Consider the following 17,330-nt stretch of genomic DNA (forward strand, 5'->3'; position numbering starts at 1 on the left):
AGACATAAAGAAAGGTAGTTTTCTGGACATTAATGTTATGAGGAAGTTTTCTTAGTTTCATCCCAATTAAGAAACTGTATTTTTGATAGTATAGATCTGGAGATGTGATAAGTGCAGGAGTCTTATGTCTTTTTTTTTCTGGCCTGTCTATAGTTTCTGCCCACATCTGAAACATAATCAACACTTGATGCTGTTGTATGACTCGGCAGCTCAGGGAGTCTTAGTAAATCTTACTGTAAAATTCCTAATTTCATGGCTAAATGATGTAGACTTACCAGGGTAAACGCGTTGGCTTATTGCACATGTGTTTATTTTTTCCAGGCCATGGAAAGAACCACAAGGATGCAGCATCGGTGCGAGCCACACACCCAATCCCTGCTGCCTGCGGGATCTACTACTTTGAAGTGAAGATCGTCAGTAAAGGTCGAGATGGGTGAGTAGACACGTCTCTGTTCAGAGTTTCTGTCCTAAATGACCATGTCTGCTACTTTTACCTCTCTCACATAATATTTTCATGGTTTCCCAATCAAACTATACAGCTGAAGCATCTTTCCCTCATACCACTGACAGTTGTTACTGTAGGCAGGTACGTTAAGCATCTGGACTGGTAGTATCACAGAATCTTACTGGTTTTGATAGAATAAGATATTCCCTGAAAAGTATCTTGACATAGCAGCTTTTTTTGTTCCTGGATCTGCATAAATCATTCAGCATTAATGTTGCCTTCGAAGGGGCAAGTGACCCAGTGGCATGTCCATTTACCTCATACAGTCACAAGCTGGGGGATCTGTTTCCTCTTAACCCCAGAGGACGCTGCAGATGTATATGTGACTCTAAGTTTAGGATATTCAACTTTTAGGTGAAATTTACAGAAAATGTAACAAAAAAAATCATGCTACAGAGATATTTTATCTTGGATGTAGAAGCATTCAAGGATAAATCTTTAATCTCAAACAAACTGACGCAAACAAAACACTGGCCGGTGTACCAGAAAGTAAAATGTCTGCATGTCAACAACTTATGTGTTCGGTGTAATGTTGGTCGGATGAAATCAAAATATGGACAGCATGATAGAAAGGGCTGTTTAACCCATAAAGACTTATCCTAATATTTTTTCATGGGTTAAGTCCAATTATTTTTTAACATCAGGTCTTTATTTATTCCTTTAAAAATGTAAAAGAAAAAATTTTTCTTAACCATTTTTTAAGGGATATTTCCCTCTTTTAAAATGTGATGTGTCAAAATTTTAACACGTAATCTTCTGCTTTCTGGTGTCCAGCCAGCAGAAGACAAAAATCAGACTGTCCCACAGGATTTTCATCAAAGTGATGCCAAATGTCTCAGAAACTGGAAGTTTCATCTGTCACACTGGTTCTTATGGTTTAGAAACAAGTGTTTATTTAATCTGAATATTTTGTGGTTGACTCCTGGTTTAGATATGTTGTTTGTTTGTTTGTTCATCTTGCTGGGTAACAACATGGACAGAAAGTCTCTAACCATTAAAAAGTTGGATACATATTGAAAAGTTCAGAGAATTAAATTCGGTCAGTTCACCTGTATTTATACTCCTCTGCGCACATAAATGAGGACGTCTGTTTTAAACATTGTTATACGTCGCCACCGTCATGCTGCGATGCGTCTTTTACGTTGCTATAGTTACATCAGTTCATCCTCTAGTGGGCAGTGCTGAGTTCAGCGTTCACTTCTGCATTTTGGCACCAGTAATGCACCACTATAAAGTTGTTTACAACCACCTAATAAAACACCAGAAGAAGAAGAATAAAACCACTATGTTTTTTGCTTTACTAAACTTCTTCTGCATCTTCTTCAGGTGCTTCTTATTTGGTGTTTTCTGAGTCCTTTTCTTCCTGTTCCTCGTCATCCTTCTCTGGTTGTGTGTTAGCTATACAACTCAATGCTGCTTCCGTATTTTCCAGGGGTATTGCTCTGATTTCCTCTTCAAGTGACGGAAAGCTAAGCCCCTTGAAAACAAGCCAACTTGTGTAAACAACAGAGGAGACAGTCCAAACTGTCCTTCTCTCTGCACATCTGTCTTCTGCCTCGAGCGTAAATGGATCTTAGACTGTCAGAAGTGTATTATTTCATTCTGATCTCCAATAATCAGTGTTAGTTTTCAGCCGTGTCTTTTGCAGATAGAGCATTCTCCCATCTCTTTAGGTTGTTTAATGATAAAACCATAAAACTAGACAATGAATTCCCCAAATTGTAATCCATCTCCCGACCGTTATGTCAGATGGACTCGGCCTCTCTAGGGTGCTCTTGTTCTCAGTCGTGTTATTAACCTGTTGGCATTTAATATGATGCAAAAAGGGGGGGGTGAGGAGACACTGGTTCTCTGGTGAAAAAATCAGCTGGTTCTATGCTTTGACTGATAATTTTACAAATCAAAGTAAAAACAATCAGTCAGCTTCAGACTTTTTCAAAACTATTTTTTTTATACAAAATTCCTTTTAATTTTTTTTTCCTTGTAATGGTTGTGTTTCTGTGAGGACAGAAGGGTTAGTGGAGGTATATGAACTGTGAGGCTTGGGTTGAGGTCACACGGCTCATTAATTCTAGTCCGTACTTCTCAGATTCATGTTCAGGCCAATGAATCACTGCGCTGCATTGTCTGTTTCCTGATAAGTATTATGAAAGAAGAAGTTTTCTGAGAAGAAAGCTCTTATCACACCCGCTTGTGTTTTACACACAGATTTCTAGGTATTCATTAAGGCTATGACGATATGCTTTTGTCCCCATTCAATTCCGATTTTTTTTGGGTGCCAATTCGATTTAAATTGCAATTCTCATGATCCCTTGATATTGCTGAATTTTGTAGATTAAAAATTAAATAAATGTATCAAACTTTTTTTTTTTGGCTAGTCGTTTTTCTTGATTTAAATGAGAAAATAACAACACAGTAGCCAGACCATCATTCTGCTGCTAAAATGCCCAAGAAGACGAGTAAAAAGATAAACGAAAACAATAAAAATTACAACAATTTTGTAAAGGATTATTTTTATTTATTTGGAAAAAAAAAAAGAAAAGTTTTTGTTTAAAAAAAAATAAAAAATTTTTTTTAAATTAAAATTGTGAAGCAAAAAAATCCCAATATTTGATTTTTCGATTAGATTGTCCCACCCCTATTAGTTATGGTGCTGTACATATTATCATGTCTGACATAAACAGCCATCTTGGTCCAGTTTCTGCACTGATTACCATCAGATGCTACTGTCTGAAGTAAACACTTCTCTTTCTGTGGCTGCTTGAGCATTTCTCATCTTGACTCGGCATAAAAAATACCAACATTACAACCCAAAATGGCAACTTCAGTAAAAATCCCTCCATATTAAATCTGTCTCTGGAGACGGTTTTAAATGATGCTGCACAGATGTAGTGCTCTCATTCTTGCTTCAGCTCTGGTGCATCGCTTTGCTTTGTGTTCAGATTTCCCACTATTTGATCAGACTCTTCATCATCGTCCCGAGTAAAAGTTTTGCATAATGAGCTGTCAGCACCCCCCACTTCCAGCCGAACAGCTCCAGCCAAACTGTGGTGTTCAAGACGTTTACAAGAGGAAGTATCTTCACGTTTAACATGCTCTCTCCAAACCAACTCAGCTGCTAAACTTTTTTGAACCAGTGAAACATAAGAGCTGCAATCTCAAATGTGTGTTTTCGCTGCAGCATAAACACTAAACACAGGGTGTAAGATGTAAAATTCATTCCTGTCATTCAACAGGGAGGATAGAAGCCGTATGTCAGGAAATACAGCGTGAGTAATGCCTTCACATTCCACTGTATCGCATGTACTCTGTGTACTCTATGTACCAATTATACTGCTGGAAATGGGAGTTACAGTGAAAACAAGCCAAAGATTACAGCGACGGTCTGTAGCAAAGCAAAAATAAATCAGAATTTATCTGGAGCAGAGATTTGTTTCAGATTAAGCATTCGACTGGCTCAGGTTGACTGAAAAGATGGTTTTCAAACTCTGAGTTGGACTTTGAGCATCTTTGTTATTATTATTATTATCATGCTTCATTAAATAGCTCCAAAAAATCATTTTGTTTATAATAATAATAATTTATTTAGCACTTTTCTTAACAAAAGTTGCATTAAGAAAAGTTCTAAAATACTAAACATAGTAGGACACTGAATTTAAATAAAAAAACAACAAAAGTCAAACAGAGTCTAATTTTAGCTCAGTATTCCAGTCAATAGATAAAACCAGAAAAGTAAAAATATCTATAAATGAACACAAAACAAAAAGGAAACAAATTACTTGTATTAATTTCTAAAGGGGAAATAATCATTTTGAAGCCTGTACTTGTATGATTATGAAAACAAAATCAATTTTATTTATGTAGCATATTTCATAGATCAGTCAGGCAAGCCAATGTGCTGCATACACTGCTCGCTTTCTGTGATGTCATAACGCATCTATAACCTTACAGGTGAATTAAATGAGACTTCCTCTAAACCTTTGTACACACGTAGAACTGCAGGAAATTCTGTTCTTTAACAGATGATTAACCATAAAAAACAAGAGGTGTGTGAACCATGAATCAACCATGAAATGCTCACACTTCTTCTACAAACAATCCCATTTAACATACTGGTCCCGAAAAAATACGACAAGTTATGATTCTACTAAATGAGGGGAGGGTGGGCATAGCATATCTAGGGGCGTGTCCTCTATCCGAAGTGTCTGGGCAGCAACACGGCTTTTGGTTTCCTGCCACACTTTCCAGCTGTCTGGATGCCATTTAATTATTATAAATTCATATCTTTTAGGCATTTACAAATAATGATTGAATTGGAATGAATTGCATCACAATGTATCCATAAGATAGTGAATCGGCCAAGCAGCAACCTCCGGCGGTTAAAAGTGAAGCCAATGCGGAAGTGCATAAAACTGCAGTTCCCCCTTCATCCACTAGGGGCTCCAAAACAGAGCAAATCCCCATAGACTCCCATGTTAAAAAGACCAACTTTACAGCAGAAATAAACATGTTTACAGCCTGGTACAAAAATCCATTTTCAGTTTAATAGGTCAGGGTTACCTCCATGACAACTGTGGGGGGAGTGAATTTTTTTCCAAGTCGCCCTTTTAAAAGTAATTTAATCTCAAAATTTAGCATATCTAGGGGCGTGTCCTTTTGATTGACAGGTACCCGATCTCCCGCTTCAAGTAAGAAGAACGTAAAACAACTGCGGTTTTTAGCCGGTTAACAACGTGACTTAGCTTTAGCCCGCTTACCTCCGTTAGCTGGTTAGCTCCTGTTGTCTCCGGGTTAGCTCGGTTAGCTCTAAGCAAAAGAAAGCTCGGAGTTTGTTCGATGTCAATCATCCACCATGACGCTCACAGCCCCCCTCTCACGTCCACCTCTTTCTCCATATTTGTATTTTCCCGGGCGAGACGACACGCATGCCCCTGCCAAGATGGTGATGGTAGGAACCACCCACCGAGCTTCAGTTCAGCTCTTCAGAAACCTACGGGTGACGTCACAGAGGCTCCGTCCATCTCTTTATATACAATCTATGGAATCGGCCCACCTGTAGTGTAGATGCATCAGTCCAGATAGTAAATTATGTTTGTCAAACGCCGCTCCAGACCTCCTCTTTTTTTTTTTTTTTTCCTTACCTTCTCATTAATATTAACATTCTCCCCTACCTCCTTTCTTTTCTTCCAACCAGCCTCGTTCTTCACACCGCCACATGCTAGGTTTTCCGTCTGCACATGACTTTACCAAACACAGCCAACAGATGGATGAAATAGTGTTAATAGGAAGGTAGTTATGGCACCAACAGGACAAATAGCTGAAATGATTAGTCTCAGTCATCACTGGCCAAACTTAAACCAACAGAAATGAAACTTCATCCTACATTTGGAGGGTTGATGGGCGTTTTTCTAGAGTTCTGATGCTCCCCAAAGGATCCAATCTGTTGGTTTATTTACATTTATTTTGTGACTTTTCTGCCGTTCCATCTCAGAATATTTTAATGACTCATTTACTTTAGAAACCATATTGATGCAAACATCTATGTCCGAGCTGCAACGGCTGCTACTGAAGTCGTTGGTCTCCGAGTGCTTTACAGACTTGTTTGGTTTCACAATGCCAGGCTGGGAAATTACCACAGAAATGTCTGACTTCGTTCTGTTTTTCCACATCAGTGTTATTGTACCAACTTATTTGGCAATATCTAAAAAAAATCCTGTTTAATTGTTGGCCTTAACCCCTGTGACTCTCAGTGTCCTTTTCCAGATTTATTGAGATAAAAGCAGGGAACTTGTGATTAATCCCATTCATAGATCAGATATTTCTAACTGGTGTGAGTGATGACCATGATTCCTTCAACTGAGCTGAAAGGTTTTGCGCTGCTGTTTTTGCTGTGAAAGTGCCAGCAGTTCATCCTTGAAGGACAGTTTTAAGATGGCACGGCTCACTCAGCAGAGACTAGATGTGATATGAGAGGAGTTCAAAGTTGTTATTTCTGCCAAACTCTCATCAAAATGCGAGCTTTATCTGGATATTTTTCAGCTGTATTGATGATAATCTCTTGTCTTGCTGCTTGCAGGTACATGGGCATCGGTCTGTCTGCCCAGGGTGTCAACATGAACAGGCTGCCTGGTGAGTAACCTGAATGAAATCACTAAAACGTGACCAGGAGGAAGGCGAACTTTGATTTCAGGTTGCAACAGCGGGCTGTTTGAAGATGCTTTGAAGAAGAGAACTCAGTGAAATGAGGTCGTAATAAGGATCCTTAAGGTTACTAATGGAGAATGCTGTTATTTCATAATACCAGTGTCTAACAATAACACTGACTTCCTGGACTGGAGCCAGAATTTCAGCCACTTAGCCGGCGGTTCGGACCGGTGCTTTGGCAGACTGGCAAGAAAAACATCCTGTTACTTTTTTCTTTTGTTCCATTTCGGGTTGAAACTGGACGGGAGATTCAAAACCTCCACCCTGAAATTTTCTAATTACATTTTGGCCAACGGTTTCACTTCTGTGACTTCATCAGCTCACATTACGGCCCAGCATTGATGGAGTTGTGTGTACTTTAGCCTGAGAACAGGGAGGCTACTTCTAACACTGTAAACGTTGGAAAAAGCGTTTCTCATTAGCTCTTCTTCATTGTTTTCATTCAGACAGGATATTTTTAGAGCTGAAGTGGCTGAGGAAATCATGTGGATCTGCATGAAGGTAGATAAAGGGAATGAAGAAGAAGAAGAAGCTGATTTTGTGGATAAATGAAGCTGGTTGGTGACGTTTGGGGGTGAAAGCAGGAGGGGACGTGTGGCATTTGTGTAATTATTGGATGTTGTTTGTGGATTTGACAATCTGACAGCAGCAGAGGGAACATGTCTGGACATGTCGCATGGATCACTGACAGATGATGTGGACATGATCTCATGGTGTGACCTCATTCTAATCCGATTTAAGACAAACATGGATTCTCATTTTATTTAGGGATTGCTCAGTTTGTATTTTAAAAAGAAATTATGTTATGGCTTTTATACGTCTTAATTTTAATTTTTCACATATTTGAGTTGAATTGTTTTATTTGAATTTTAAAAGACTGAGGGAAATTATTTTTCCACAATATACAGTAGAAACAATCCGTCAAACTGCAGTCTTAAATGTGATAGATAGATAGATGATAGATAAATACTTTATTAATCCCCCGTAGGGGAAATTCAAGTGTCCAGCAGCTGTACATTCACACAAATTCACATTCAGTACAGGTTAAAAAGTTAAAAGTTACTAGCAATAGTAATAAAAAGTGCACATGATCAGACTGAGCTGTTATACAGTCTTATAGCAGCAGGGACGAACGACTTCCTGAACCGTTCCGTTCTACACCGTAGGGAGAGAAGCCTGTCACTGTGGTTGCTCTTCTGAGCAGACAGACATTGGTGTAGTGGGTGCCTGGTGTTACTCAGGATGCCCTGCATGAGAGACCTCATCCTTCTCTCCAGGATCTCTCCCACAGTGTCCACCCTCCTCCCCATCACAGAAACACATCTCCTCATCAGTTTATCCAGCCTGTTCCTGTCCCTCAGGGTCATATTGCCCCCCCAACAGATGACCCCGAAAAACACTGCACTGGCTACAACAGACTGATAGAAAATATATAGCATGTCTCTGCTCACATTAAAAGCCCTGAGCCTTCTCAGGAAATGGAGCCTGCTCTGTCCCTTCTTGTACAAAGCGTTTGCCTGCACAGACCAGTCCAGCTTGTTGTCGAGGTTGACTCCAAGGTACTTGTATGTCTTAACCATACAAGTACCTTGTATGTGACTTCATTTATTTATTTATGTAATTTTTCTCAACATTTATTTTGTTTAATTTTGGTTTTAGTTTTGATGTTGGATCAAAACACAGAGAAACAGTCTACAAGATTAGAGAAAACAGACCAACTGTACCTCCCACCCCACCCTCTCAATATCTCATCTATCCAGGTAAAAAAAATAAATAAAAAAGGAAAGAAACATACATACATATACATATGTATACATGCATACATACACATATACACACACATATAACCAGTCAAATTAAATGCATGATTCAAAATTAAAATTCATACATTAATACAGTGACAGGCAGAAGAACAAATCCCTGGAAAATGATGGCATGCAGAAATATTAAAGAAAAAGAAAACTTGATAAAAAATATAGATTTTTAATAATATATTTCTTAATCCATTAATGTGTTTGTCACTCATAAATTTCTTTCGCTACAGATAGGAAACTCTGTATAATTATAAATGGCTTTGTGTGTCTCCATATATTTTTTTTGTGGTTACATTTTTTTATTTATCTTCTTTATATCGAATAAAGACAATCCCCACCCAGTCGGACTGAGACCCCCAGACCACCGTGGTGTGAAGGCCCGCTAATAAACAATAGCACATCACATCTTGCACCATGTCGTCATAATGAAATACCAGGTCTCTTGCATCATTCAAAAAGAAGTTTGATCTGTTCTTCCTTCGGTTCAAATAAATTTTCATCATTGATCTCTGCACAGTTTTCTGAGGGTCCCACCACAGTATTTCAAGCAGGTTGAGGTCTGAAGTATGAATCACGTCAATACCTTGATTCTCTTGTAGATCGTTTGCTGTGTTTTTCTGGGATCATAGTTGATTATTGTAATTCATTAAAACGTCATACATTACGCATGCTCGTAGAAAGCCTTGACCTTTTGAGAAGGTCAGAAAGCTTTGATGCCATTTTAAATCTGCACAGTCGCCTTTTAGCAGGAAAATTAGAACAATGCCAGAGAGTTGTTGCAGGTTTGACTTTTCCAGCTGAAAAGGAGCGAAGTTGAGTTAAACAGGGAATAAGTTTAGAATGAAGCAGGCGATCCAGTGTTCGTTGAGCTGCTTATCTAGTGAATCTTATGAACCAACGAGACCAATAAATTCTCCGTTGGCCCAGAAACACATCAGGCTACCAGGAAAATGACCGCTGTGCCAGATGGGCCATCTGTCCCTGTAAATGGGGTTAAATGGGCCAATTTTTCTCTTAGTACAAGTCTTTCGGCCACTTGGCACCTGACATTCGGTGAGCGCAACACGACAAATAAGTGTTTTCCTTCGTCCACATGAAGGGAATGCAAACTTGTTAAAAGATCTCATCTGTTCCAAAGCCCAGAGAGGTGTAGATCTCTGACGTTTCCCACTGAGGCGTGTTTAACAGCTCAATCGAAAGCCTTGCGGACAAGGTGGGCTGGTTTAACTTAAAGATGTTTTGGGCAGCTTCTTGGGCAGGTTAGAATAACTTCTGGCAGTCTCAAATAAGTCTATTTTCTTCCTCACTTCTGAATCGGCTTCTATGCAAGCCATTTCACCGGAATTTAAAAAAATAATCTGCGCTCAATGGGAAAATAAAGTGCAAATAAACTTTTCTGACCATCTTTGGTAGGGACAAACATGCATGTAAAAGGTCTTTTGTCCGGTTGCAAGAAACAGTTTTAGCTAATTGTTTGCTGGCAGATTGATGGATTCACATGTGACTTCAGAATAGGCTGGTATGCCGACATGTTCATTGGTCACTGAAGGGTGGTCCAAATCATCATCCCTCCACCACCGTGCTTGACAGCTGGTATGAGGTGTTTATGCTGCTACGTCTCCAAATTTGGTCTGGTCTGTCTACAGGACATTAGAGTTTATATTCCTCTTTAATTCTGAATAAAAGTTAATTACACTTTAAACTTACAAAGGAATGAACATGTAAACACCTAATTCCAAATTTCCAAAAATTCGTAATTAAACTTAATCCGATATAAGTGGATGGTTTATTCGCATTTTAAACCCGAACTGTTTGATTTCTCTGTCATGTAAACATTTATTCTGCTTAGGTTGATTCCTATTGTTCTGCGTGTTAATCGTTACCTTGTCCCGTCCGACGACGTCCTGATGACGCACATATTCCAACATATTCTTGTTTTGCCTCCTGTCTTCTTCTTCCTTCATCTTTTTTCACCTTCTTAGTTTCTGCAAAAAGTGACGTAGTATGCTCGTGTTGAGCTCGTACTTCAAATTTATTGTAAAAAAAAGCGGCGAAACTGGCGTTTTGATGTAGTTTTTACAAGTACCAGGACAAGTATTCGGTGAGGGCAACGCGCAAAATTATTATTCCCAACCCACCGCTCAAAAGAGGAGTTAAGTAAGAACTAGGGCTGTGACGATATGCTTTTGTCCCGATTCGATTCAACTCAGATTTTTGGGTGCCAATTTGATTTAAATTGCGATTCTCAAAATTCTTCAATATTGCTGATTTTTGTAGATTAAAAACAAACAAAAAAAAAAAAGATAAAACATCTTTTTTCTAGTAATTTTTTTTTTATTTCAATTAGGAGAAAACAACACAGTAGCCAGACCATCATTCTGCTGATATAATGCCCAAGAAGACAAGTAAAAAGATCAGTAAAAACAATAAAAATGACAATAATTTTAGTGGATTAATTTTATTTGTTTGAAAAAAAATAATTTTTTTTTAACAAAAAAATATATTTTAAAATTGTGAAACAAAAAAATCCAGATTTTCCCATCCCTAGTAAGGACGAGTTTCATGTAAACCCCCATTCAAAATTATTATTTCTATGTAAACTCGTAGAATACAGTGAATTGAGAATGATTTAATTCCTTTTTTTCTTTTTTCCTGCAACCCTTCAGCAACAGCAGCAGTTGCTTCAACGCTCAATGTCAATGCGTTTCCTCCTTGCTGCTTTTATGGAGGCGCTCACACTGCTCATTATGCTCATTTAATCAAATACATTTGATCAGCAGCACCTGAAGATTCACGTTCAGTCTGCACAAGAAAAACACAACAAAGAAAGACTGAGGACGCAACGTTGCCATGACATTGCCGTGGATGTTTGTATGTAAACCTTTTGACAGGAGCTGTTTACTGAATTATTTTTAGATACAAGCTTTAAAGTGCTGGATTTTCTTCAGTTTCATACGAGCAGATTTTCCTCAGGAAAAAAAAAGTTCAGCAAATTAAATCAAAGCGCAAACATGCCATATAATTGAGACCAAACATTCGTCTCCATGGAAGAAGTCATTTTTTTCCCAGAACAGAAGATATAATTATAACTGTTGGGGATCATATTTGCAAAGTCTGTTTTTTTTTATCCTTACATTTTAAAGCGATGGTGTTCGCATCAGGAGGATTCTGAGAATAATATGGCCGCTTTAAAGGTTTAATAAGAAAACTTTCCTTTGTCTGCTGATTCACAAACATTGATTGTGCTCTCTACATTTTTCTGTAAGAGTGCAAACTCAAACTGTCACATAAAAATGTCTTTTAACTAAAAAAAAATCTGTTTTTATTGTGACTTTGTCTTTGATATTTCTCACTCCTCTGCTTCCATCCTCGCCTGCGATGGTATGCGTGACTGGCTCAGTGACTCTGATGGCATAGGACGAAGAGTAGAAGCCATTTAGCTGTCAATAGCTTTACTGAAGCCCCCCTTGTCTGCTCAACTAATCAGACCACTCCTCGGCTTTGACCAATTGCGTCCCGGTTATTCGAGGCCTGTCCAGGGCCATTTGACCTGCATATCGACTGGTCAAGATCTGGGCAGTGGCAGAGGTTTGTGGAATGCTGTGGACGCCAGGGATGGGCGGATCAACACTGTGCAGTTCAGCACATACACACACATCATTGCTTCTCTTTTCTTCTTCATTGACAAACATCAAAAGTCACACAAAGGCTGAAACAGCGTCGCGGCGACCGACGTGCTTTCAAACCTGGCCACATGGCGGTTATGAAAATATGTTGTTGCGAGGATCCCACCACAGATGGTCTGCGGCCCCGGCTGGCAGATTACTGCTGATTGCCTTAACTCTGACTGACTCTGTGTGTTTGTGTGCCAGTGTGTTTGTCCCAAACTCTGTGGATTTATGCGTGTGTCCCGCGCTGACTGATTGCATTTCTGAGTGCGTCCATCCCGGCTCATCTGGGCATCTGTGTTTGAGCACACTTTCCCAGCAGGGTGTGCATGTACTGTATGTTCTGGTAAAGGTTACAATGTTCAGCAGTTTGTGCAGAGATGGACACAACATTAGACGCTGCCCTCGGTGTATTGCAGTACAGTTAAACATCACCACCATGCAGCTTCTGTTTGATTCAACTCTTTTCTTAATGAATCCAACATAAAACTGGCCATCATGAAGAGATGATTTTATTCCAGGACTGATGTGCTAAAACAGCTGACTCTGTTAGGGTAGTTTGGAGAAATACCAACACAACCTCCTGAAAATACTTTATCTCAAGTGAAAGCCCTGAGTAACATATCCTGCCTGAGCTCACATCAGCAAACCATACAATAACAAAACAAAACTAGCATGTTGTTTACATTTTTTAGTGCTCTTTTTATTCTAAGCTCTTTTTTTCTGTCAAAATTGTTTTGGTAAGCGGTGACTTTAAGCATCTGTTGTTAGGATGTGTACGGCAGACTAAAAACACACTCGTGAGTGATTCCTGACAAACCAAATCTTGGTTGCATATAATTTCCTTGATGTCTCAACTATAAATGTTGATCATCTCTACAATATTTTTTCCACCGAAAGGCAAACAGTTAACCAAGATCATCCTTAATGGATTAAAACACTTTTCTGCTATTCAAATGTGCAGGTACTTAAAAGCAAGTTGAGACTCTTAAAAAGCACTCTGAAACTTTGCAGAACCAGTCTTTAAAACTGGAGGAGGTCCCTAGCGACAACACAATGAATGTTGGTACTGGAAAATAACGTAATGCTTTATGGTGGGATAAAACATAGAGGAAGTACATGAGATTACTTCCCAGAACAGGGTTGTTTTGTTTGGTGTCTCAGATCAGGTGGTCATGACCTGTGGGGTTCCATCCTGGGGCCCCTCTTCTTCAACCTATACATGTTTTCTTCAGATCAGCTAATGTGCAGCAAAAATATGTTCTACCACATTTATGCAGAGGACACCTAGATCTACGTGTCACTCACAGAGACTGAACATGGCCCTGTGGCGTCACTCTCATTCCACTGAAAATATCAGTGTGTGGATGCAAAACAAGTTCCTACTGCTTAACCCAGTCAGAATCGAAATCAATGTCTTTGGCCCACAGAAACAAAGAGAAAGTGTTATAAGTCACCTTCTCTAAAACATAAAAAATAGGTTGGTAATAGATTCAGTCTTGGAACTTTTAAGAGTCTAATTAAATCAATATCAGCAGTCTTTTAACACCTAGAAAATATTGCCAAAATCAATGGCGTCATGTCCAAATTTGATGTGGAGGGACTGGATTATCGCAACGACTCTCTAAACAAGCTAGAAAACAAACCAGTGCTCAAGTCTCTGCGCTGGCTTCTCTGGCCCTCTGGCAAATCTGCTTGTCTACAAGTCCTTTCATGGTCGAGCACAGAGGAATATTTCTGACACACTAGAACGATTTGAACCATATCAGGCTCTGAGAACCTCAGAAAGTAGTGTCCTGGTAGTTCCCAGAGTCAGGACGAAGCATGTCGAGGCTGCATTACATCTTATTGTTCCAGACTTAGAACTGGGAGGCTAGTGTGCCAATATTCAAAGACCAGGCTGAAAATCTTATTGCTGGCTGTGTTTATAGTTTTATTTTATCTCTATCACCTTATTTAAACTTTTACATGATTATTTATGTTTGTCATTTCTTTAATCAGTTACTCTTATATGTTGACTGTATTTGTGTTTGCTGAAAGTGACATGTATTTGCTGTTTCTGTAGGATACATGCTCTAGCAATCGCATTGCCTCGCCTTTTTAAAATATCAGGATTATCTTGTGTACACAGGCATTAATATATTCTCACTAACCATTTTATCGTGTTTGGGGTTGGACCCTCCTGCCTTCAGAACTGCTGTAGCGGTTATGGATAAAGAGTAGACATCCATCCAACCACCCACCCACCCACCTACCCATCCATCCATCCATCCATCCATCCATCCATCTTATGCCCCTTTTCCGGGGTCGGGTCACGGGGGCAGCAGCCTAAGCGGGGAAGCCCAGACTTCCCTCTTCCCAGCCACATTTGCTACCTCTGCGGGGGGGATCCCAAGGCGTTCCCAGTCCAGCCAAGAGATATAATCCCTCCAGCATGTCCTGGGTCTCCTCCCAGAGGCACATGCCTGGAACACCTCATCTGGGAGGTGTCCAGGAGGCATCCTGACCAGATGCCCGAGCCACCTCAACTGGTTCCTCTCGATGCGGAGGAGCAGCGGCTCTACTCTGAGCCCCTCCCGACGACCAAGCTCCTCACCCTATCTGTAAGGGAGAGCCTGGTCACCCTGCGGAGGAAATTCATTTCAGCTGCCTGTATACGAGATCTTGTTCTTTCGGTCACGACCCACAGCTCATGACCATAGGTGAGGGTAGGAACGTAGATTGACTGGTAAATTGAGAGCTTTGCCTTCTGGCTCAGCTCCTTCTTCACCACGACAGACCGGCACAGAGTCCGCATTACTGCAGACGCCGCACCAATCCGCCTGTCGATCTCACGCTCCATCCTTCCCTCACTCATAAACAAGACCCCGAGATATTTAAACTCCTCCACCTGAGGCAGGACCTGACTCCCGACCCGGAGAGGGCAATCCACCCTATTCAGCTTTCTGGAAAGACAACACGTCTGGCAAGAACTTACAAGGCAGTAAAGTGGCAGCTTCTGCTATCACTGGCTGCAATGAACCTAGCAGGACAAGCCCAGCCCATCCGTGGAGAGCAGTTAGGACGAGGCCCCCGCTCATCTCTCAGATGTCAAACAAACTCCCGCAGGCCATGAACAAGAAGCTTGATCAATCTGAGCTGAGTTTTTAGTCTGTAGGCTGCTTAACAAGCACTACCCGAGAGGTGGTCCACCTCCGAGTCAAGCTACACATCATGAGCCACGCATTAATGGAAATCCCTGTCCCCAACTATTACTTGAGAATAATAAACTACAATCAAACTCTTGCATCTCAAGGGAAGATCTAGATAGATCAACATAAAAAATGTTGGTGTTCCAGAAGGGAGGAGAAGTGGAAGTTAACTGAATTTGTTCCCAGCCTCATCCCTGAGCTGCTGTGAAAAGACAAGCTCAAAAAGCCGGTCATCATAGACGGAACGAAGACAGAGCACCCAGAGGACATACCTCCAGATGGCTCCAGACCCCACGCCCAGGGCAACTGGGGAAGCTTTGGGTAGAGTTCTGTCTGTGGACATGTTCCAGTTTGCTTTGTTAGTGTTCTGATTGCTGTTTGACCTGTTATTTTGGCTGCTGAACTGAATCTTATGTATTTGTTTTACAATAATGGAAAAGGTATTCCTTGTGTATAGCATTTTAGACTCACTGTCCCAGGTCTCTTGGAACGTCCCGGATCTTGATAACACCATTAAAAGTGTTAAAATGAATTCCTGTTTACAGTCACTGAAGTTGGACATGATATCTCTGCAACAGATCCGTGCCTTGGCCAGCCAGGAGAGAATACTTTGGGCTTAATGTCTTTCACAGACCTATCAGTCACCCTTTACATCCAAAGCCGGAGGTGTTGCAGTTCTCTTCTGTGAAAATGTGCTTTCCTTCTTCTTCAACTCATCCAGATGGCAGGTTCATAATCATAATCATTTAGTTTACATGCAATGCTGCAGTTAGTTTCTCTGGAATAATGCTGTGAAGATGCTTCAACACAGCATCAAAACCTTTTTTTTCCAGTGCTTATACTGGACTGAGTTTGCTGCACTTCTTTATCCTGACCAGTAGGTGTCAGCAGCAAGCAAATGAAACAAAAACCCTGCAGGAATACAGCCAGAAAGAACTGGACAGGAAGTGCTTCTTTCATATAAAATAGCTTTCATTTACTTTATTTTTAACCCCATATTTGATTCATTTGACTCACAGTTATTTAGCCTTTTCTGGTTTTGGGGGATCAAACCAGCATCTGTAGAGACAGACCTGTTCACACACCCTCCAGCTTTTCCAGTTTGTTCCGAACACGTCATTTGCACCGCATCTGACAGGTTGGTGTCCAACCACAAACAGGGCGGTTCACAACCTCCTCACTCACCCCACTGTGCACACGCTGAGACTGCATGCAACTCCCCGGCAACAAACCACGTCCTGTAAACAAACGTTGAGTCCTCTTAGATTTCCTCTGTGGAGTTGACATGAAACAAATGAGAACTTCAGAGTTTGTTTCAGCAAAAATTACTAGTTTTAAGTAATTTCCCTGCATTAACATCACACCTCCTGCATCGTTGCTGTTATTGGGAGGAAGTAGGAGAACCTGGAGGATTTCATGACAAATCTGTCTCAGACATGTGAGACAAATTCTCTTAGAAGTGGTTTGCCATAGAGTGAGCTGAGTAAAGCATGTGATAAACAGTTTTTAGTACTTGTGTGTCCTGCTGGGCACACTGTTCTCCACTGCTGACCTCTGTGTCTGATCCTGCCGTGGAGGCTTGCCCATTTCATTAGCATGTTGGAGCAGTGAGCCTGGCTTTAGAGGCAATATCCCTGTCAGCAGATTAATCTAATACCTTTCCCCACACACACACACACACACACACACACACACACAAACACAAGTATATGCACAGAAGAACACATGGAGAAATGGAAGACAATATGTGCTCAAGTTGAAAGAAATACACCACTGCACAGAGGATCTAAACACACAAACACACACTCTCAGCTTAGGTTAATACTTTTTCTTTCATGCTCACAGATCCACATATGCACATGTACAAGCACACATCTAATATCTCCGCTGTCCCACGACCTACTTTCCGTTAACCCCGCTTTGCTTTTTGGCAACAACATGCACGCTG

General features: G+C 40.5%; 1 protein-coding gene across 1 annotated transcript in view; it reads left to right on the top strand.

Moving 5' to 3' along the window:
- Positions 1 to 17,330, top strand: part of ranbp10 (RAN binding protein 10) — a gene marked incomplete at its 5' end in the record, with an annotated part of 54,052 nt that overhangs the window by 16,077 nt on the left and 20,645 nt on the right. Inside the window, 2 exon segments of the mRNA XM_079256054.1 lie at positions 322 to 433; positions 6,582 to 6,634. Of these exon segments, the coding sequence (XP_079112180.1) occupies positions 322 to 433; positions 6,582 to 6,634 (165 nt within the window).

The sequence above is a fragment of the Telmatherina bonti genome (genome assembly GCF_933228915.1).
Source record: "Telmatherina bonti genome assembly, chromosome: 2".
NCBI classification, from domain to species: Eukaryota; Metazoa; Chordata; class Actinopteri; order Atheriniformes; family Telmatherinidae; genus Telmatherina; species Telmatherina bonti.